We start from the raw sequence: 22,763 nt of genomic DNA on the forward strand, positions 1-22,763 counted from the left end.
GCGACCTTCTTCAGTTCGGCGACCTTCGGCACAGCCGTCTTTTTTGGGGTCGACGGGCTTCTTCGGCTCGGCGCCCTTCTGCTCAGTGGCCTTCTTTGGCTCGACAGCCTTTTTAGGTTTGGCGCCCTTTGGGTCAACTGTTTTCTTTGGGTCGACGCCTTTAGGCTGTACGGCCTTCTTCGGTTCGACAGACTTCTTGGGTTCTGGAACCTTCTTTGGGATAATGTTACTTGGCTCTGGGGTCTCTGAAGGCTTAGTTTTTGGTTTCGGAGCAGAGCCGGACGGCAGGGCTGGCGAATGTTTCTTCGGATCTTGGCTAAGGCCTTTTGATGATGCCTCGACCGGAGCCTTCGGTAACGGGGTAATCAGTGTCGGTGTCAGTGTACTCCCGATTTGCCCCGGTGGGATCTCGTCGTTTTCGACGTTGACGATCTCTAGGTCCGAATCTGGAGCTTCTGGAAGTTCTTGGTCATCATCGAAGATGTTGTCCGGTTCCGGTGCCTGTAGCTGCATCTCTTGCCTAGCGGCCCGTCAAATCCGAATGGTTTTCTTCTAACGGAATTGGGCACAGGCTGGGCAGGTTTCTTGCTTATGGTCTGGTGACAGGCACTTGTTGCATACTGAGTGTTTGTCAGCATGCGGGAACTTGGAGTGGCATTGTGGGCACCTTTTGAACGGGCTTCTTACCATCGACAGCAGAACCACGTGGTGTCAAAAAGGCCCAACGGCCCGCGTCGACGACCGGTTCGAGATGGAAAGCTTGATCGAGTCAAGAAGTACCGAGCGAGAACAATACCGTCGAAGTCGAAGGCGTTTTGGCCTTTAGAAAAGTTTGGTTTCGACTCCGAAGTTGGAGTACAGGAATAACATCCGAACCCAATGGCATAAAAAAAAACTATCTGAGGATGGAGAAGATGCCCATGCGCACTGTAGTCCAGGGGAGGAGTCACCTATCTCGTGATACTTCAAAGACTCTTTCAGGACAACAAGGTGCAATCATCGGGACCCAACACTAGGTGGCGATCTATGCACAGATATGAATTCAGCAGCCCACATGCCTCGAACATGAAAGTTATCTAGGGGACCTATTAATCCACAAACATCTGCCACTTACCCAGCGCTGCGACAGGCACGCAATGTATGCTTGACTGTAGGTAGGTAGCTCGTTGTTTGCTTTCAGTCAGTGCACCTTCGGGTAAAGTCCGCGCTATATAAAAATGCATTAAATAAATAAAATATATAAATAAAACCTGGATACGGATCATGGCCCCGCCCACCTCCCTCTCCCAGAATCGAATGTGATTTTCCTTAACACCTCATTCGCCTTATTCGGACTGGAGCGGGTCTGAACAAAGCCACACCTTCGCTGTAGCATATGTACACCGCTAAGAAGTAGTTCAGAGCAGAGCTCTAAGTGCTTAAGTTTATTGGGAAACATTCTGACGATTTCTGAAAAATTAATCTAAAAGAGTATAGGTAATCCTTGTCCAGTGGCTTAGTGGACTGAAACATCGACTGTAGGGGCCTGTGTCTGACTTCATGGCCACAGGTTCAAATCGCGGTGGGTCCACTTGTCATTTCATCCTTCTGAGGTCGATAAAATGAGTACCCTTGAGTAACAGTAAACATATGTTATTAAGCATTAAGAGATACCCTTGGGTGAACGTACGCTTTGGAAGTACTTATGTCAGTGATTTAGATCCCATATATAGTTCACGTTTACTTCCTTAGAGTGTTAACTAGTCCCAGGATGACGTGTTTATGTTTTGTATTCGTGCTCATATTACTTCCCTAATGTCTCTCAGCTGAGCCATCGCGGAGTGTTTCTACCGGCTAGGATTAAAAGCTCTGGAGCGGAGATCGAACATAAGGTGAGTTTCTCTCAGGGTGTCAAGGAGTTCAGAATATGGTCATCAAAGCCACGAGCTTGAGAGCTCAGTAGCATCTGACTGACCTGCAGCTGAAACCAGAGCCTCTAGTTTCAGAGTTGCTGAAGTGAACTTTACCCTGGTGATGTGAACTGTGGCCCTCTGATGTATGCAGGTGTAGTTTTCTTGGCCCCGAGTTTTCCGATATTACAATTTGTTTTTTCATGTGGAGGCTGTGTTTTATCTGTCTAGAACCTGTCGCTCTCTGCAAGTTGACTTTATTATCTGCAGGTGACCAGGGCTCCAAAAATGGGATACGGGCATTGTTTCCAAGTTTCGAACGCCTTTGCAGTGCTCTGACCTTTATACAGCGGGTAGTTAAAGAAACGGGAAGGTGGAATGGAAGAAATGCCATTTTTAGAGCATGTTATGTATGGGTCACACTTAAAAGAGCATCCTTGTAAAGATAGCGTGTGACGTGCCACTGTAACGTGGGTATTGCGGTACTGTACTATATTAATGCAGTAATGTGTAACATATACACAATTCTAGTGACCCTGCAATTAACCTATAGTGTTTTAACCAAAGTGGATGTCCTCCAGTCTGTGCTTGCTGATTAGTCCATCACAATATTCATTGATAACTGTGAATATTGCCCCATGGAATGTTATCATTCAGCACCCTTCTTATAAGTTGATAGCGAATATGCAACTTACCAGTATGCATCTGTTCTTGGCATGTAGGGCTGCTGACATTCATATCTGTGCATAGTTCGCCGCCTAGTGCTGGGTCCGGATGATCGCACATTGTTGTCCTGGAAGAGTCTTCGAAGTATCACGAGATAGGTGGCTCCTCCCCTAGACTACAGTGCGCATGGGCATCAACTCCATCCTCAGATTGTTTTTAGCCGTTGTGGCAAAGATGGAGTGAAACTCTGTGAATGATGACCATGCTAGAAGTATTTGTGAGTGCTGCAGCCGCTACAGGCGCCGGGGAGGAGGGCGGGCGATATGAATGTCAGCAGCCCTACATGCCAAGAACAGATGCATACTGGTAAGTAGCATATTCGGTTCGAGGCATATGGGCTGCTGAATTCATATTTGTGCATAGAATACATAGCAGTCCCTCCATTATCGGCGGCCGCCTGTGCCAGCTGCAGCAGTTTGAAAAAGTGTTTTTAGAACAGCCTGCCCTACGGCTGCCTGCTGTTTGGAGTGCACCTCTACGCAGTAGTGTTTTGTAAATGTGTGTGTGGTAGACCATGTGGCTGCTCTACATATGTATTCTAAAGGAATATTTCCAAGGAAAGCCATGGTGGCCCCCAACTTCCTGGTGGAGTGGGCCCGCGGGGGAATCGTTAGAGTGCGCTTGGCTTTCTGATAGCAGATCTGAATACACTTAACGATCCACCTGGCTATAACCAGCCTTGGAAATGGGGTTGCCTTTGTGTTGTGGCGAAAAGGCAACAAAGTTGTTTCGTCTTCCGAAAATCTTTGGTCCTATCAATGTAGTACATCAAGGCTCTTTTGACGTCAAGCGTGTGGAGCATTCTCTCTGCAACTGCCTCAGGATTTTGGAAGAACACAGGTTGTTCCATAGTCTGGTTGATATGGAACCGAGAAACCACCTTAGGAAGGAACTTAGGGTTAGTGCGAAGCACCACCATGTTGGAATGAATCTGTATGAATGGCTCTTGGATAGTTAGTGCCTGGAGTTCACTAACACGTCGTAGCGATGTAATCGCTATCAGGAAAGCCACTTTCCATGTCAAGAACTGAATCTCGCATGAATGCAGTGGCTCGAAAGGGGGACCCATTAGTCTCGTGAGGACCACATTTAGGTTCCATTCGGGAGCTGGTGGGGTCCGTGGAGGAATGACTCGTTTGAGTCCTTCCAGAAAGGCTTTGATGGCGGGCACCCTGAAAAGGGAGAGGTGCTGCCTGTTTTGGAGATAAGCCGCCATTGCGGATAAATGTATACGAATGGAAGCATAGGCCAAATTACATTTGTATAGATGTAAGAGATAACAAATTATGTTTTGAATAGATGCGTCTAGCGGGTTGATGTTGTGGTCTGCACAATAAATGACAAACCGCTTCCATTTCACCACATAGCATGCTCTGGTGGTGGGCTTTCTTGCCTCCCTGATTATGTCCATACAGTCAGGAGGTAAGTTGAGGTAGCCAAACTCCAAGACCTCAGGAGCCAGATCGCCAGGTTGAGCTGTTGCGGATCTGGATGCTGAATGTCGCCATGGCTCTGCGTCAAAAGCTTGGGTGTGAGGCGCAGCCTTTGATGCGGTACCACGGACAGTTCCAGAAACGTGTCTTACCATGGTTGGCGTGCCCAGGTCGGAGCAACCAGGATGAGAGTCATTGAGTGTTGCTTCAGCTTGCGTGCCACCAGCGGTATTAGAGGTGCTGGGGGAAAAGCGTACGCAAATTTTCCTGACCAGTTCATCCATATCGCATTGCCCTGTGACTGTGGGTGTGGAAACCTGGCGGCAAAGCTTCGGCATTTGGTGTTTTCCTTTGTGGCGCACAGGTATATCTCTGGATGACCCCACCTTTGGAAGTACGGGTGGAGTACTGATGGATGTATCTCCCACTCGTGCATTTGGTGGCTGTACCTGCTGAGCAGGTCTGCCATCTGATTGTCCTTGCCCGGGAGGTGTTCCGCCATGAGGAAGATATTCCTTTGAATGGCCCACTTCCACATGCTCTGAGCCAGATGAGACAACTGTGGAGTGTGTGTACCTCCCTGCTTCTGGATGTAGTACATGGCCGTCATGTTGTCCGTCCGGATCCACACAACCTTGTTGTACTTTGAATGCTTTCATTGCCATGAAGATAGCCATCAGTTCTAGAACGTTGATGTGCATCTTTTTCTGCTGCGTTGTCCATAGTCCCTGCACAGTGTAGTGGAGTACATGAGCTCCCCAACCCTGGAGAGATGAGTCGGTCGTCAGAACGATCTGTGGCACAGGCTCCTGGAACGGTCGTCCCTTGCAAAGGTTTTGTGGATTCCACCAATGAAGAGAGTTGTATGCAACACCGGTTAACAACACTAGGTCTTTCAACTGTCTGTGAGCCTGATTCCACTGACGAGTTAAGCACTCCTGAAGCGGACGCATATGTAGTCTCGCGAGCGGGACTATGAAGATGCAGGAGGCCATCATGCCTATCAACTGCATGAACACTCGTGCTAGATGCGAGTGTTGAGGTCTGAATTTCTGTATCAGCGATTGAATGCTGCTGACCCTCACTGAATTTGGCTGTGCTTTGGCTGCCAGAGTGTTTATCGTCGCACCCAGATACTGCCGTATGTGGGCGGGTTGCAGGTGGGACTTTAGGTAATTCAGTGAGAATCCCAGATCGTGAAGAAGGTGAATGGTGTGGGACATGTGGGCGGCACACTGCTGGGCCGACTTTGCCTGGATTAGGGTAGACGTGAAGGTTTTGTCTCCATAGGTGTGCCGCCACTGTCGCTAGGCACTTTGTAAACACCCTGGGTGCCGTGGTGACCCCGAAAGGTAGGACTTGGAACTGGTAATGTTGATTTTGGATGGTGAACCTGAGGTATTTTCTGTGTTACGGGTGCAGTGGAATATGAAAATACGCATCCTTGAGATCTAATGTTGCGAGAAAATCTCCCTGACTGAGCAACGGTAGGACTTGCTGCAGTGTTAGCATGTGAAAGTGCTCAGATAGAATGTACTGATTGAGGGGTCTGAGGTCCAGTATGGGTCTGAAGAACCCGTCCTTTTTTGGTATCAAGAAGTACAGTGAGTAAACTCCTGTGCCTCTTTCTTCCACAGGCACGAGCTCGATTGCCCCTTTTTGCAGCATGACGAGTACCTCCTGCTGCAATAAGTGCAAATGCTCGGTGGACATAGGACGGCGTCTTGGGGGTATGTTGGGTGGAGTGGATGTTAACTCCAGACAATACCCGTACTGGATAAGCTGTGTGACACACTTGTCTGTGGTGATGGACTTCCAGACTGGCAGGAACTGCTGAAGTCTCCCCCCGACAGGTGTTGTATGGTCAGGGGGCAGTGACAAGGCGTCACTGTTTGTTAGTGGCGGAGGATCTGGAGTTGTTTTTTCCACGACCTCTGCCCCTGGCGCTGTTTCCACGATATCCACCTCTACTTTGTTTGGTGTATGTGGTTTCCGCGCCACCTTTATAGTACTGTGTGTTCTGGGACAGCTGGCCTCTGGAAACACCTCTATTGCTTGAGCGACGAAAAGAACCACCCCTGAACTGCTGCGACTGTAGAGCCCCCATAGACTTTGCAGTCTGTGTCTTTCTTGATTTTCTCCAAAGTGGTGTCCACCTCTGGGCCAAATAGATGATCAGGGTTTACTGTCTGATTCAGAATGGTGGTCTGTATCTCTGGCTTAAACCCGGAGATTCTGAGCCAGGCATGTCGTCTCAACATGACACTAGTGTTAACAGCTCTGGCCGCGGTGTCTGCTGCGTCCAGTGCACATTTGATTGAAGCATTGGATATGAGCTTCTCTTCCTGGATGAGCATCTCAGCTGCCTCTTTATATTCATCTGGTAGGTGCTGTAACAGGGTCTCAAGTGTGTCGTAAGTGGCCCTGTCATACCTGGCTGAGAGTGCCTGAGTGTTTGAAATGCGCCAGATATTGGCCGCTTGAGCTGCTACCCTTTTCCCTGATGCCTCCAACACCTTAGATTCCTTATCTGGGGGAGGAGCATCACCCGTTGTTTGTGAATTGGCCCTGTTCCGGGCATTAGAAACAACAAGAGAGTCCAAAGGCAACTGTCCCTTAATGTAAGTAGGGTCTCCAGGCGCCGGTTTGTACTTATTTTCAATCCTGGGGTTTATTACCCTGGCTCTCGTAGGCTCCTAAAATATTTCCCCAGCATGCTTCAAGACACCCTTCAACATAGGCAGACTTGACAGTCTTCTCTGAGGTCGAAAAGGTGTCAAAAAGAAAGTCTACTTCAATGGGGTCAGCATGGAGCTGGACGTCATGATTTTTAGCTGCCCTTTCAATGAGGGCATTAAACGCTGCAGAATCCTCAGTAGGCAACGTTTTCACAGCATACAGTGTCTGGGGCAGTGTGTGGATCACCTGGGTCAGCAGCATCTGCCCAGGGTTCATTTGTATCATCTGGATCAGTGTCCACAGGATAGCTGTATTCGTCATTATCACCTTCCCCAATGTCCACATCTGAATAAGTGGGTGAGACATCATGGCCATGTGGAGATACAGGTTCTACAAGAACAGGTGTCGAAGTCGAATCCTTCTTCTTTAGTGGTATTTTATAGGACTCCATTGGCTGTTCCGGGGCGATTTTCCTCTTATAAAGAGAAAGTCTGCCTGTCTCGGCATCGATAAACTGTTCCTGTTGCTCTTCCAACGAGGATTGTCGATGCTTTGCGGCTGGGACCACAGTTGTCGGCTTCGGCACCGTGGACACCTTCCTGGGCACATCGACGGCCATTTTAGGGACGAAAGCCTTTGGCACCACTTTGTCGGCAGCGTGAAGTGGATGGGCGCCGACGTCTTCTGAGGTTTATCGGCAGGCTTTGAAGGTGGAGGATCCTTAGGCCCGACCCCCGAAGCCTTGTCCTTGATGCGCTTCAGGGAGTCAGCCACCTGCTTCGAGAAGGAGGCGGACGGCTGCGTCGACTCGACGGAATCCTTCGAGGCACCACCAGGCGTGGACTCTGGGGTTATTGATCTACTGGGAAGGTTTTTCGGTATTCCAGATTAGGACAGGCGCACAGCCGTGTGAACGCAGGGTATTGAGGTGGGGTAGAGTAACAGTTTCCAGGCAAAGGGGCGGGCGGTAATCCCTCGTAACCGCTCAAAGGTGGATAAATCCACACAGGTAGCACAAAAGCAACAAAAGCCCCTGCTCTAGGAAAATAGCAATAAGGTCACAGTAGTTTCTGGTTGTGGAAACAGTAGTAAAATACACACATCAACATATTTCAAAGTCAATAGATAGCGGTGTGCCAAGAAAAAGTTTGAAATGGAGTAGATTCCTTGTTATGGAAAACAGTTTATTGTTTCTCTTGTTGTGGCCAACACGTGTTTCATCGCAGGGAAACAAGACTGCGCCGTTTTTCGAAGACGGACCGTCTTCGAAAAACGGCGCCGGGAACTACAGGAGGGGGAACAAATGGAAACAGGTGCACCCGCCTGATTTACCCTTTTTTCGAGCGTTACAGCTCTAACCTATTCTCCTCCCGGTCATAGTCACCCTGATGAGCCCGATAAGGAGCTAACTAACTACGCGTTTACAGCGCATTCTTCATACGCTCGCCCCTCTGGGCGTTGGCCACAACACTAATCCCGGCTTTTGACTTTAAAAGGCCCTGAAGATTCGCAGTCTTGTTTCCCTGCGATGAAACACGTGTTGGCCACAACAAGAGAAACAATAAACTGTTTTCCATAACAAGGATTCTACTCCATTTCAAACTTTTTCTTGGCACACCGCTATCTATTGACTTTGAAATATGTTGATGTGTGTATTTTACTACTGTTTCCACAACCAGAAACTACTGTGACCTTATTGCTATTTTCCTAGAGCAGGGGCTTTTGTTGCTTTTGTGGACTCTGGGGTTGTTCCGCTCTTGGCCTGGTCCGGCCGACGCGGAGGCTCGAGAACCTTCGGATCACCGAGTCCTTTGTCGGTGTTGACTGTCTTCGGCGCCGATTTGTTCGGGTCGACTGCCTTGACCTTTGCCTTCAGCGTGCTAGACTTCGTCTCGATGCCTTTCAGGGGCTTCTTCGGGTCGACAACGCTTTTCTGTTTCGTCGGTGCCGACAGGTCCGAGGACTTAGAGCCGACCAAAGCAATATGTACTTTCAGTTTCGACGTAGTCACAAGTGCTTTTGGTTGCGTCGATACCGGAGCTTCACTTTCGGTTTCGCTGTTTGCGGCTCCTTAGATATGTCCGAAGCCGAGCCCGAAGGCGGGCCGTAGAACTTATTGGAAGATCTTGGGTAAGGCCTTGGGGCGATCCCTCGACCTGAGCCTTATAAAGCGTTTCGGCCCCAGTGCCAGTTTGTGGGCATAGCTCCTCGCTCAAGCTATCTTCCATGGCCCCAAAGGCCCCATCGTCGTCTCCTACCTCGTCGATCACGTCTTCCGCATCGAGCGTCTCAACATAAGCGTTGTAGTTGGAGTCGACCTCTGAACGCAGGATTCTACAGGTTTTCTCGAACCTCCTAGTCTGCTCCTTCATCATCCCCGGCATCGAAGATGTCCACTGGCTCCGGTGCAGTCTGCTGGGCTTCCTTGCGCGCAGCGTGTCGATGCAGAAGTGTCTTCTTGGATCGAAAACGGGAACAAGCCATGCAGCTGGCTTCATCATGATCCGGCGACAAACACTGTTTGCACACCGGGTGGACGTCGATGTGGCGATATTTGGAGTTGCACACGGGACATCTCTTGAACGGGCTCCGTTCCATGATGGGTCGTCGATAAGGCCTCTGGCGTTGACCGGGCCTTCAGCGTCGAAAAGCACGCGGCTTCTCTGGATATCCGGCTCGGAAACCGAGCTGGAATAGAACTAGGCACCGATCGCAAGACAATACCGACGAAAAAACTAAAGGCCTTTTGGCCTTAAGAAACTTTTATATCGATTCCGACTTGAGTGAACCAATATGCATCTGAACCCAATGGCGGAAAAAAACAATCTGAGGATGGAGTCGATGCCCATGCGCACTGTAGTCCAGGGCAGGAGCCACCTATCTCGTGATACTTCTAAGACTCTTCCAGGACAACAATGTGCGATCATCCGGACCCAACAATAGGCGGCGATCTATGCACAGATATGAATTCAGCAGCCCACATGCCTCGAACCCTATAACTCCATGGTTCTTTTTCAAAGGCTATTACATGATTTTTTGTTTTATTGTCCAGCTGTTCGTTTATGACCCAATTTAAGTTGTTCTCTGTCAAATTATTGGCTTGCTCTCGCTGGCAGGGTTAAAATGCAGTGCGTGGAACAGTATAGATTTAAAACTGCTCACTAAATGAGGTCAACATGTTTCAGCCAAATGATCACCAATATGTATCAGTGGCTTTCTTCAGGACCAAAAATTTTTGGGGAAAATCGCTGCTGCTAATCATGAACTGGTGCTCAAAATATAGGAAACAATGAAAAAGATACAACACCAGTAATCCTGCGAGGCTGTGTCAGGATTTACTGGAATTATCCTCAAATGTAGGATAAGATACCTCATCTCTAGCTGGCTACAGCTCAGGGGAGGAGGCCCTGCAATGTCGGTCTGTACCTAGTCTCGGAACTGAGCTGCCCCCAGGGGCTTTGCTTGTTATATTTTGAACACTAGTCAGCGAGCGAGAGCAAGCCAATAAAAAGAAAGTATTTTTGCATCTTCCTAGGCAGTTTTAGATCACTATTAGTCCTTCCCTTTTTTGCGCTGCGCCCTCATCACACTATACTATCACATATGGGATTTTAGCATCCTAGCCACACTAGGGAACATAATTTGTAAAACATCCCTGAGCTCCTCCCTCACAGTGAGGGAGTTGTAGCCCTCAGCAGGACTAGAATTTCCTGCTGGGAGGAGGAACCCATATGATTAAGCATGTCACCTACGGGTGAGTGAGGGTTCTAGTCCTCAAGGGATAATCCCCTTATTATTAACACTTTTCTTGTTGAGTGAACTTACTTTTTCACCACACAGAATCCACGTGCCAAATATATAGACCCGAGGTAGTACAGTGTTTAAGACCTTATGAATAGCCTTTCTCTGTTCGAACATTAATAGTGCGTTGTTGTACATAAATTTAAGTCTTGCTGCGCTATTACAGGCTTGTTTACGGGGCTCGAGACATCAAACTTACCAAAGACGGCAATGTGTTACTTCATGAAATGGTTAGTTTCAGAAATGCCTAAACATAATTATGTTAACCATTGAGTGTTCATTCTCATTTCTGTCTTCTCTACGTTGGGGATGTAGACATCTCGAATTAATTACATGCGTATTTGGGTAATGCAAGTTTGGAGGACGGGATTTGGATTTGTTGGTTTATACATCTAGTGCAGGAAAATCCATCAGTTTTATGCTGCATGCGCTAATTGGTTTCCTGGCGGACAATGAAAATACAGTGTGTACTTTAGGCTTGTGGGGGTAGGCCATGTATTATTGTGATAAAATGGGACACCAAGATTTTGTTTGAGGTGGGTCCTCAGTTACTTTCTTTTAATTTTACTTTTTAAATTTTGGTGCGTGGGTAGTAAAATTTTGCGATCCTAGAATAAATGTATGAATGAGGAAGCTCACATGGCAGCTTCAGTGAATATGTAGCAAGTTTCGTTGGTAAATTCTGCTAGTTTATAATCTTATCTGTTTTTGTTTGTTAAGCAAATTCAACACCACGCGGTTTCATGGCGCTTTACAGATTGCGAGGAGGCAGCAGGAGCGGGGAAAATTAAACTGCGAAAGCTCGAGAGAAGAGTAGGGTTTTGAGGTTCTTTCGAAACACTGTGTACGAAGGTGTCATGCGGAGTTCAATAGGGAGGGAGTTCCAAAACACGGGAGCGAGGACCGAAAATTTTGTTCCACCCGCCTTTTTCATTTTGAATCGAGGAATGGTCAAGAGGGCCGTGTGGGCAGAACGGAGTTCTCTGCCCGGGGTATAAGGCTTAATGGCAGAACAAATTAACTCCGGAGCGGTGCCCATTTTGGCCTGGAAAGTAAGGCAGCCAAGCTTGAGCAGGGCTCGCTCCTTCACCGGCAGCCAGTGTAGTGCCTGCAATAGGGGGGATGCACAATGGAATTTGGGCAGGCCGTGGATCAGGCGGGCAGCCTGATTCTGCACCAGCTGCAGACGGTGGATGGCATAGGCCGGCGCGCCATTGTAGATGATGTTGCCATAATCAAGGCGCGAGAGCACCATTGCCATCACTATGACCTTCAGAGCCGGGAGGGAAAAGAAACGGGAAATCTTCCTAATAGTACGAAGGGAAAAAAAGCAAGAGGAGACGACCGAGCTAACCTGTGAATGAACCGAAAGTGAAGGATTAAGGAGGATACCAAGGGTTTTGACTTTGGGAACGGGGGGTGGAGGAACACCAAGTGAGAGGGGCCAGTGGGACGGGGACCAAGGACTGCAACCACCTCCGGTCAAGATTAACTCCGTCTTGTCCGGATTAAGTTTGAGGTGGTTGCAGTTCATCCAATCCTGGATGAACAACATGACAGATTGGACATTCTGGAAAGATGTGGGGGAGTGGGAAAGGTTAAAAATTAGCTGGAGGTCATCGGCATAATTAAACACCGTGACCTCGAGCTGCTGCAACATAAAAATAAGGGGGTAAATGTATAAATTAACAAAAGGGGGGAAAGTGAAGAACCTTGGGGGACCCCGCACACAACCTTACGAGAGGCAGCAGTGAACCCAGCTAAGTGAACTGCCTGAGCCCTGTCACTCAGGAAGGATTCAAGCCAGGCGAAGGCTAGGCCCTCTATGCCCGCCGCCCTGACACGGGTTAGGAGGATGGAGTGGTCCACCGTGTCAAAAGCGGCGGACTGATCTAAAAGGATGAGGGCCTGCGGAAGATTGGTATCAATGCCCTCGCGTAGGCTGTCCATCACTGAGGCTGTCCATCACTGAGATTTCATTTATAGATTTCATCTTTATAAGAAGCTTAAATTAAACTAGCATTGGCAAAGCCAATAGGTCGCATCTTTGCATAAAAGCTATGCTGCACAGCATCAGCAAGATGCAGCTCAGCTGGAATGGGGGATAAATATTTTAAACGCTTTTTTTTACGGGTTGGTAAATTTGAAAACAAAGGTGCGCTAAAGTGTTTAAGAGACAGACCAGCAGCAATTTGCTTTTTTCCCCTGCAAGAAAAAGAAACCAGCACTGGCATAGCCAATAGGTCTCTCCTTTGGGACCTTATAAGTGTTTAGCCATGCAACACTTGATGTTGTTGCACCAAGGATATTGTGCTGGATAACTATACACTGATAAGGTCCCAAAGGCGAGACCTATTGGCTATGCCAATGCTTGTTATTGATGATCTGATCTTTTGGCAGGGAAACAAGGGTTCATGTGATAACTAACTGAACCCTTTTTGAAATTCACCAAGAATATTTCTGATGAGGCTCTTCCTTTTCTGGATCTATTGATCTCCCTCCGAGAAGGAGAGTTACGCATGACTGCCTACAAGTAACTGACAAACTGCAATAATTTGTTCCGGTAGGATAGTCATCATTCCAAATACCTGAGAGGTAACTTGCCCTATGGCCAATTTATGCAGCTTTGAAGCAATTGTCGTGTCATCAATGAACTACAAACTCAACTTCTCACTTCCAACTAAGAAGCACATTGCTACCCACCGCACAGCATCAAGGTGGCACTTAAAAGGGTGAGGAATAATGGGGCAGCCCTGCTTGAAATACGTAGCCGCACATAGGAGGATACCTTGACCTGTGTAATTATGTTCACACCCAATTCCCATAAAATACAAAAAATCATTAGGAAGCACTGGTCATTATTACAGACAGGCTCCCTAACTTTGTGTACCACGCTTTGCTTTCAAACGCATGAGAAATATAAAGGACATTCCTAAATACAAATATAAAGCATAATATAATAAAAAGCAATATAAAGGATATCTTTGGATACTGGTTTGGGAAACCGGGATGCGAAGACGCAGCATTTCACGTTTTCTCCGTCTACAAACAGGTTGATTTGTGGCGTTCTCTATTGTTGGAAAATGTCCTGAGCGACTTAGTCATTTAGTATCCAGCCATGAGCAAATAATGGCCAATATTTATATTTTCCACCCTAACAATGTCTATCAAGCCTCTCCTTGTCAACCATCCTGGCAAGAACAATTACCTATCAAATCAGAACTCAGTTATGCTGAAGAACCTCAACATGAAGAACAGAAAGTTTCAAAACTATTTACCTTGTTGACCACTCAACGAAGTAACAGGTTAACTATGATCATTGGCTACAAGACACTAACTGTCGTATATCAAAAGGATTTAAAAGGTGATTGATACTAAACAGCAAAACAATTTACCATTTTTTTCTTCCCGTTTTCTGGCTCCAGATGCATCAGCTTCTTCAGCACCAGAAGATGAAAAGTCTATAATCAGAACAGAGAAGACATTATTTCAAGGAATAATGTGCTGCAAGAAATTAGTTACTTGTAACTATAGCTCTCTAGTATTAATAACGTTCATAAATTCATGTTTGAATCATTCCTCTTTGTAAGTCTTGAAATCCCAAGTAGTTTTAAATTAAGAATAAACATTGTTAAAATAGAAATAGGCCTAACAATTGTGTTAAGTAGCACATCCACGGTATTTGAAATGAATTAAACTTTAGCCAATGAGGTGGAAGTGTGCTCACCTCCACAGATTTCATAGCACAAGTGTCAAGGATAGTAAGTATCGAGAACTTGGTCAATAAAGGTGAGGGGAGGGTGTCACATTGAATCTATGAAAGATAGCAAAGCTGGAATGATAGGTAAGTAATTTGCTCTCAGACACAGGATTTTCCATATATACACATGATTGTATCTGAGTAGAAAGCAGGATAACAAATGCCAAATACGTGGAAAGCAGACTCTCCTTTAAAAAAAACATGTCACAAAGAACTGCTGGTCTCACTGAGGAGTTGGCTGCTGCATTAAAATCCACGCAGTAGTGCTTTGTGAAAGTGCGGCAGGTATCCAAAATGGTACTCCTGCATAGAGCATAGATGCTACGGACAGGCTTCTCATGGAATACGCCCTTACTCTGTCCAGACAGGTACTTAACTTTACCGGGGGTCCGCCGACTTGGCCTGCTGCATCTGGGGGGCTAACGCTGTGTCTCCCTGCCGCCGCTTTCCTCCACCTCGCGGCCGGAGACTACAGCTCCCAGGTAGCATAGCGGCCACTTCCGGTTTCCGCTAACATTGTGCCCGGAGGTGCTACTAAAGAGGAGAGGCTCCCTCGGTGGAGCGGGGGGGCATTCTTGCACGAAGACTGGAGCGTGCACTCACCTGTTGGTCCAATGACTTGGCCTGCTGCATCTGGGGGGCTAACGCTGTGCGTCTCCCTGCCGCCGCTTTCCTCCACCTCGCGGCCGGAGACTACAGGTCCCAGGTAGCATAGCGGCCACTTCCGATTTCCGCTAACATCGCGCCCGGAGGCGCTACTAAAGAAGAGAGGCTCCCACCGCGTCGCGGGATGTGCGCGGGTAGCGCCTGGCTAAGCCCGGGCAAAGGGCGGGCCGTCTGTGGCCGTCCAGGGCCGGACGAGGCTGGGCTGGGCCACAGACTTTGGACTTTGGTTCTGTTGCAAAGGATTTATATGCCCAAGTGAGACTTAACTTTTTGACTTCGGCCAGGGATCTGTCTTAGTCATTATTTTAGTAAATACATCTGTAACCCTGGTTCTAGGGTAATTTATACCGGACGTTTGTTTTGTTCTCTTACTTAGCACCTAAGTACTAATTGAAAGTTTTTGGCCATGTCTAAAACTAAATTTGATAAAACCGCATCTGGGTTGGCTACCATAGACAATTACTTAGTGAAAGTGATCAACAAAATTAATAACGACCGGAGAGCCTCGCTAGGACGAGGGAGCCCTCCTGCTTTACACCCAGACACACCTACCCCACTGGTGGAATTACCAGTGGATGATAGATCTGATCTTGGCAATCGGGTTGCTGTAACGGTTGAAGCGCAGGTTCATTCTGAGCTGCACGAGGATATGCCTGATATATCTATAGAGGCAACGGAGCAGCCCCTGCCAGTCCCTAGAGCAGCGAGGGCCTGTAGGAAATTACAAACTAAACGTGGAGGAAAGTATAGTAAAAAAAGAGCAGAAACAACCCAATTACTCCAAAATAGTCCCTCTGTTGGAATCGACCCACAGGAAGGAAAAAGCCAGTATAAATATAAACCCGGAGCAATTTGCACTATTGGTCTGTGCTATAGAAGCCAAGATAGAGGCAAAGATGGAAGAGATCATCAAACCCATAGTGCTTAAATTGGATACCGTCGCCCTAGAGGTTAACAGACTAGGAGGTTTGATAACAACACATCTGGCCTTGGCCGAAAGAACTAAGGCTGTCACCAAGGGTCCTGCTGGCAAGGGGCAAGGAACTAGTAAAGGAATTTTACAACAACCCAGCCAGCAAATAACAGTATTTGAAACTGCTTCGCCTGATCCTACACCAATAACTTGTCAGAATAAACAGGCTATAGCACCACCAGAGGGCAATTTGGGTTTTAGACAAGTAAAGAAAAGTCGCTTCATTAATCTTCCCCCTGACTGTGCACCCTATGTGGTTGTCCTAACCAAGTTCCGCCTATTGATCGTCACCATGCTCAGCCCCAGGAGGAATCCCATGAACCACTTAAAAACAAAACAGTTTCATGATTGAACAAGAGATGTGGCTTTCCAATTTCTTACTCTGAGCAAATATTGTACACTAGAAGGGTAAATTGGATTAGCCCGTCCAGTAAGACATGTAGTGGGGATTGTGTCATTGTTAATTTCAAACACCCCCAACATTTTGCAACAGTTTTTTTAAGAGCAGCCTCTTTAGTTTATGATGTGAATAGTGTATGTGTGTGTCCACTTGGCTACTTCTACACTCATCTAATTAAATCTCCTGACTTTAGTAGAATTAGACCATTTACTCCTATTCATCATCTGGCCCCTGAAGTAACACAACTCAATAAGGTTGATAACCATTGTAGGAATGGGTTTAATGTTGTGATGCAAAATAGATTTGATTTACTCTCTGGCCTAGAGGCATGTGATTGACGTGAGGACTCAGAAAGACAGGGAAGGGAGAGATTGGCTGACTTGGGAGATTTGGAAGCCACATGGGGAAAAATGAGTCATAACAATGTAATTTCTTGGAACATTGCGGGACTGGGTGCTAAGATGGAGGATTGTAATTGGATTAGGTATATCAAACAGTATCATATAATTTGTCTGCAGGAGACTTGGTCAACTGAATGCAACAATTTTTTAGAAGGGTATACGACATTCTACGTCACTGCAATTGCAACCACCAGGGGAAGACCTAAGGGGGGGGGGAGGATGGTCACGTACATCTCCGTTGCATTGTCTTGTAAAGTATGTAGAGTATCATCTGCCAAGCCTGGAATTATCGGTCTAATTTTAACTGGAGAAAACTGTATAGCTGGTCTGGTCAATTTTTATAATGCTGTCAATCCATGCTCAGATTCTAGTCCAATATCAGCGTTGAATGTTTTTATCAGTTTTTATCAGTATGTTAATGAAACAGTGCGTTCATAATCTTATGATCATGGGTGACTTTAATGTTCACCCCTGAGGTGACCCCCTTTCGAAAAGTATTCTGGAACTGAATTGTGCACGATCCAAGGGTTTGCATTTAGAACACACGATTGAGGGGGAACTTTTTAATGATTTATTGAATGACCTAGATTTGACACCGACCATGGCCTTGATGGATCCTGCCAAGAGTTTTGAGATCCCGACTTTTAAGGGGCATGGGAGGGGGACTTTCATTGACTATGTATTAATTTCATTATCAATGCAGTCTTTTGTGGACTTTCACCATTGAAGACAGTGAATTTAGTGACCACAATCCGCTCACTGTTCACTTGACGGGACCGTGGATAGCCAAAGAAGGGCCGAACCACATTTCCGGTAGGGTGAGTGTAGGAAGGTGGATACCAGACTATGGTTGCCCCCAACTTTTTTGCCTGTTGTTTTGCTGGTTTTCCGACTTAGTTGACCTGGGGCCCTGCCAATCAGGACCCCAGGCCTACTGCTCTCTCACTAAAATGGATTCCATGTACCTTAGGTACATTTCCAATTGGTACTGGACCACCTTATCAGACCCTGTAACTCAGGGCATAGGTGTACCCAGGGCCTACCAGGGGCTGAAGCATGTATTGTGCCACCCCTGGATGGCCATCTAAATCTGACACAACTGGCTGCACGACAGCTGGGGCAAGGTGGTGTAATCACCCTTTGCTTTAGATATAGTATACCTATATCTAACCCTAAAATGGACACACAGATTCCTATCAGTCACTCCTATGGCAGCCCTTGACAATCCTGAAGGCAGAGTGCTTGGAATGGTGTGAAATGGCGCTCTGGCATGAGCTGAGCCCGTTTGCAGCTTGCGGAACCAAGTCCCAACGGCTGTTCCATGATAACGCGTACCATATACTCTTTAATGCTAACTTCGGTATCGCGTTATCAAAACATGTCGAGTAAGGTGTCATACGAATCGGGATACTGACCCCTCACCACTGCTGGCGACGGGGTTAGCATTCCACCCTTCTAGAGGGACACGACATGTACGTAACTGTGAACCCCGGTTAAAGTTAACTGAAGCCTTAGCTCCACAAAATGGATGCTGCCACCACAGACACGAGTCTGACCTCCTGCTGCTGGGAGTCCTTCCAGCGAGGAGAGCTTGGACAAAGGGTTTCCTGTCCAGGGCGGTGTGCGCACCATCCCAGACAGGGTTTTGTGTATCCTGGGTAGGCAGGGCTTTACAGGAAGGTGACTGCGGAGTGGCACCCCGGTGCTCACTACGCATCTGCCGGCTAGAACCAGTTCCAGGGGCACCCCAGCCCCTGACCTGGGGAAAGTCCGGCATGGGAGAGGGGTGTAACCACCCCCCTTCCTGGTCCCACCCCTAGGGCAGGACCTAGTCGCGTACCCACCCCTTTCTTTAGGATAAAGGCAGGAGCGGGGACCCTTCCAACTTATACCATCTTTGAATCAAGAATACTTTCTACGAAAGGAACTCTCGACTCTTCTCAAGATTTCTCCCTTGTGGCTAAGGAGTAGTCACCCTGCATCCGCAGGCACCATCTAAGAACTCTGCGGTTTGCTGCACGTCCTTCCTCAGGAATCCGACTGCCCAGCTCGACGAGAACTGGCTTCCCTGGCACCTCTGACCTCTACCCACATCGTCAGCTCAGCTGAGATCCGTGGGTGCGACGAGACCTCGAGGGACCGGCCATCATCAAAACCTGCACGCTTTCTTAAAACAGCACGACCGCCGAGGGATCCTCTGGTGAGTGCTCTGGGGTCCGAGAAGCCCCGACCCTGAGCAGCTCCAGCACCGAAGTTCAGCCTCCCTGCATCTCACGATCTGCGTGGGGCCCTTCTGCTTTCCGCTACTCAGCACGTTGTCTGGTTACTAGCCGCTGGCTTGTGACCTTCTTGACGACACTCGACAACCAACGCTGCTAGTCTGGTTGCTCCAGACTGGCCTTTGCTCCCTTCTGAGAGAGGAGCACCCCGGACCCTCCTGGTCCACTCAAGACGCCATCTTAGGCCCACCACGTGGTCCTGAAATTGGCCAAGGCTTGTTGCCCCAATCCTGGGCCCAGCGACGCCGACAGCTTCAATCTTCGTGGGACAGCTCGCATCTCCATCCTGGTCGCCGACAACGCCTCCTGGTCCGTGAGACTGCAGAGCCTAGCGTCGCCCACTCACCTAGTCGAGGTGACGATCATCCGGTGCCCTCCTGGTACCCTCGGACTACTGGCTAGTAGTTACGAACATGGTCCCCTCTGCTTTCAGGTGTCATCCATCTCTGATCCAGGCTTGGATCTCTACGAACTATCTACACTGGTCGCCGGCCATCAACTCCTTCCTTCTGGCTCCTGGCTCGTCAGCGAAGACTCCCGACGTCTGTAAAGACTTGTGCAGCCGCAGCCCCTGGGCTAGGTAGCTTCGGCATTTCGGTGCCCGCATAACCTCCTTATTGAAGGGTCCCGAGTCCCTATCGCTTCCGACTTGCCTTATCGGGTCCGCCCGAGACCACTAAACTTTACGTGCCCTCGGGCACTTGTATTGATTGTGCACTTGAAGTATTTTCCTAAGAGTTCCGTTGTGTGCTTAGTACCCTGTCCTCATAAAGAGTACAGGGCTGTTGTGATCCTAATAAATATACTGTTTATTTTCATAACACTTGTGTGGTGTCCTTTCACTTGGTGTTCAAGGGGTATGTGATGGTATAACAGCTGGCTTAACACACCCTCTAGAGTTTAGCCCGAAGACTGCTGGTATCCACGCTACTCGGATAGCTGGTCTAAGGTTGACTTACAACCAATCACCATAAGGGTCGTTTGGACTGATGCATAGTGATCACTAGAATAGTGAGCACTGCATATCAGGCCAACTTCTCACAGTGAGCACAACTGATGGGAGACACAGACTTAGATGGTCTAAGATCACCCCAGATCTCCTGTATAAAGACATTAAAGTCTTTTGTGCAGATGAAATTATCGCCTGTACTCAAGAAGGCATACAGCCGAGTAAGGTCCTTAGTGCGTTTCAAAGTTTGTCGGACAAGGTCTCTCAGCTGCTGTCGGTGCCAGCAAAAAACTTAGAGAACGTGGGACCAAAATGGTTTAACCATGACTGTTTCAAAGCAGCAAAGAACCTAAGGATGGCACTAGCAGCTAAACCAAGAATACAGGCGACAGTCCAACTCTGTCGAAAAGAATATAAATCTACTATTACCAAACGTAGGGAATCCCTAAGGGAAGAGGCCTGGAGCGAGATCCTTGATCCCACTACTTTGAGGTGCAGCTCTAGATTCTGGGCTGTAATGAAGAAACCTTTCATGGTCCAGGAGCCTGGTGATGGCTTAGAGTGTTACATACCAAAGGGGGAGTGGGAAGAACACTTTAAGCAATTATACTGCTGCCCGATGGATGAAACTTCTAACCCTGCACCTTGTATTACTGGTGAGAAGATTAGCATTGATAGAGGGGAGGTCATCGAGGATATTGTGGGACTAACAGCCGGGAAAGCACCCGGTCCTGATGGAATCCCTCCAGACTTAAGTCTGAGCCAACCTTCTGGGCTCCAATACTAGAGTCTGTTTTTAATGCTGCTGTGAAAAGTGGTTGCCCACAATCGTGGGGGGTTTCTAAGATTGTCCCGGTTTTTAAAAAGGGGGACAAGCGTAGCCCACATTGCTACAGACCTATTTCACAAATAGACTATGGCTAAAATAATAGGAAGGATACTACTACAGAGACTTTCAGATTGGGTGCTGGAAAATAACATGTCCATCTCCCAGTATGGTTTCTGCAGTGGTCGTTCAACAATAACTCAATGTCTTAACCTATTTTTAATATTAAGTAAGTACACTGTAGCTCAAAGGGGGACTATCCACCTCGCCTTCATGGACCTGTCCTCAGCTTTCGACTGTGTGAACAGGGGGGAAGTTGTGGCAGTCTATGAGGGCGAAGGGTGTGGATAGTGGAATTGTTGATTTTCTTGTTGATCTCCACAGTAATACCAGAGCAAATGTCAGATATTCCCAAGATCTGAGCGTAACAAATAACTTTGACATTAGAAAGGGTGTCCGTCAAGGATGTATTTCGGCCCCCTTTCTTTTTAATTTTTATATTAATGATCTAGATAGCGTTTTGCAGAAGGTTCAGGCTGACTGTCCTAGAGTCGGCAGGCGGGGTATTCAAGTACTTTTATATGCAGATGATGCAGTTTTAATATCCAGAACTGAAAGGGGCCTTCAAGCTTTATTAAATGCTTTTAAACCGTTCATGACAGATGGAGATCTTTTGATTAATAATTCGAAATCATTTGTCATGCAAGTAGGCCAACAACCAAGAAGGAACTTTTCATTCAAAATTGATGAAGCGGTAATCCCGAAATTAAAAACGTTCTCCTATCTTGGGGTTCTTTTTGATACTAAACTAAATTGGGGTCCGCATCTAGCTAAAAAGAAAGGAGAATTGGCCAGGGTGAATGCCTCCATTTTTAACTTTGCACCGGTAGGTTTTTTTCCCCAATTTCGAAGCAATGTTGAAACTCTATAATGCTAAATCTGTGGCAACTGCCACATATGGTAGTGAAATATGGGGGCATGTGGGCGGTGAGCAGCTGCAGATTGCTGACTTTTTTTTATGAAGAATCTCTTGTGTGTACCCGCAGGCACGTCCAATCTTGCAGTACACGAAGAACTGAGGACGCAATACTAATGTGACATTTTCTCCTTACGCCTGTTGACTTGCTGGATAAAACTGTGGTTGAATCCAGACATACCATTGACACACCTGATTGTGAGGGACTGTTTGTCCCAGGATAAGGCATTGGGCACTCCATGGATAAAATACCTGAAATCCAGCTTTGCTAGGCTTGGGCGTTCTGATTTTTTTTTAACACCCAAGCTGGATTGTCAAGGGGGATCTGGAGGTAATTAAGCAGGCCTTCATTATGGACAGGAAGATCCAGAGGGAAGGTGTGAATCTCCAGAAACAAAGTGTGAGAAAATTTGTCATGTTGAAAACGTGTGAAACCACCTAGCCATATTTTTTGGGCTCACTGACCTCGCATGAAAAGTTCCTGTTAACAAGGTTCAGGTTGAATCTCTTTCATCTGCTGATTAGGCCAAAAACTGTTAATTTTAATAGGTCTGCAGTACCCTGCGGCTGCGACGGAAAGTCTCCGCAGGATGTGCTGCATTTTACATTTTTATTTAGGTTTTATGAATACCCCCGCAAGCGCTATTTGGTGATTCTCTTCAAAAAACTTAATTTTACCCAGATTAGACCTGCTTTAATGTATTCACAACTTTTGCACTGTGACAGTATTCTCCAAATTACTGAATTTTTAAAATTGACTGTTAGATTGAGAAACTGTATGGATCAGTAGGGGACTCTTGCGATGAATTTATTAACTTTTTCTGATTCCAATGTAATGAAGATAGTACATCCTTGCACTCTTTGCACTTTATCAGATATGTGTTTTTAACTAATGAATTTCGAATTGTGTCATCACTGTATATGTACTTTTATGGTTTTAACAAAAACCGAAATAAAGTTTTATTGACTTTACCGTAAGAAAAAGCTGCCTGCCTCCAGCAGCAA

The 22,763-nt window shown here is 47.2% G+C and overlaps 1 protein-coding gene across 1 annotated transcript in view; it reads right to left on the reverse strand.

Annotated features, from left to right (window-relative positions):
- The window catches only part of LOC147728286 (uncharacterized), a 1,395,946-nt gene that overhangs the window by 839,997 nt on the left and 533,186 nt on the right, over positions 1–22,763 (reverse strand). The window contains exon 8 of the mRNA XM_086963769.1: positions 13,924–13,989. Coding sequence (XP_086819895.1) covers positions 13,924–13,989 — 66 coding nt within the window. The remainder of the gene's footprint in view (positions 1–13,923; positions 13,990–22,763) is intronic.

This window comes from Lissotriton vulgaris, chromosome 3_1 (genome assembly GCF_964263255.1).
Source record: "Lissotriton vulgaris chromosome 3_1, aLisVul1.2, whole genome shotgun sequence".
Classification (NCBI taxonomy): Eukaryota; Metazoa; Chordata; class Amphibia; order Caudata; family Salamandridae; genus Lissotriton; species Lissotriton vulgaris.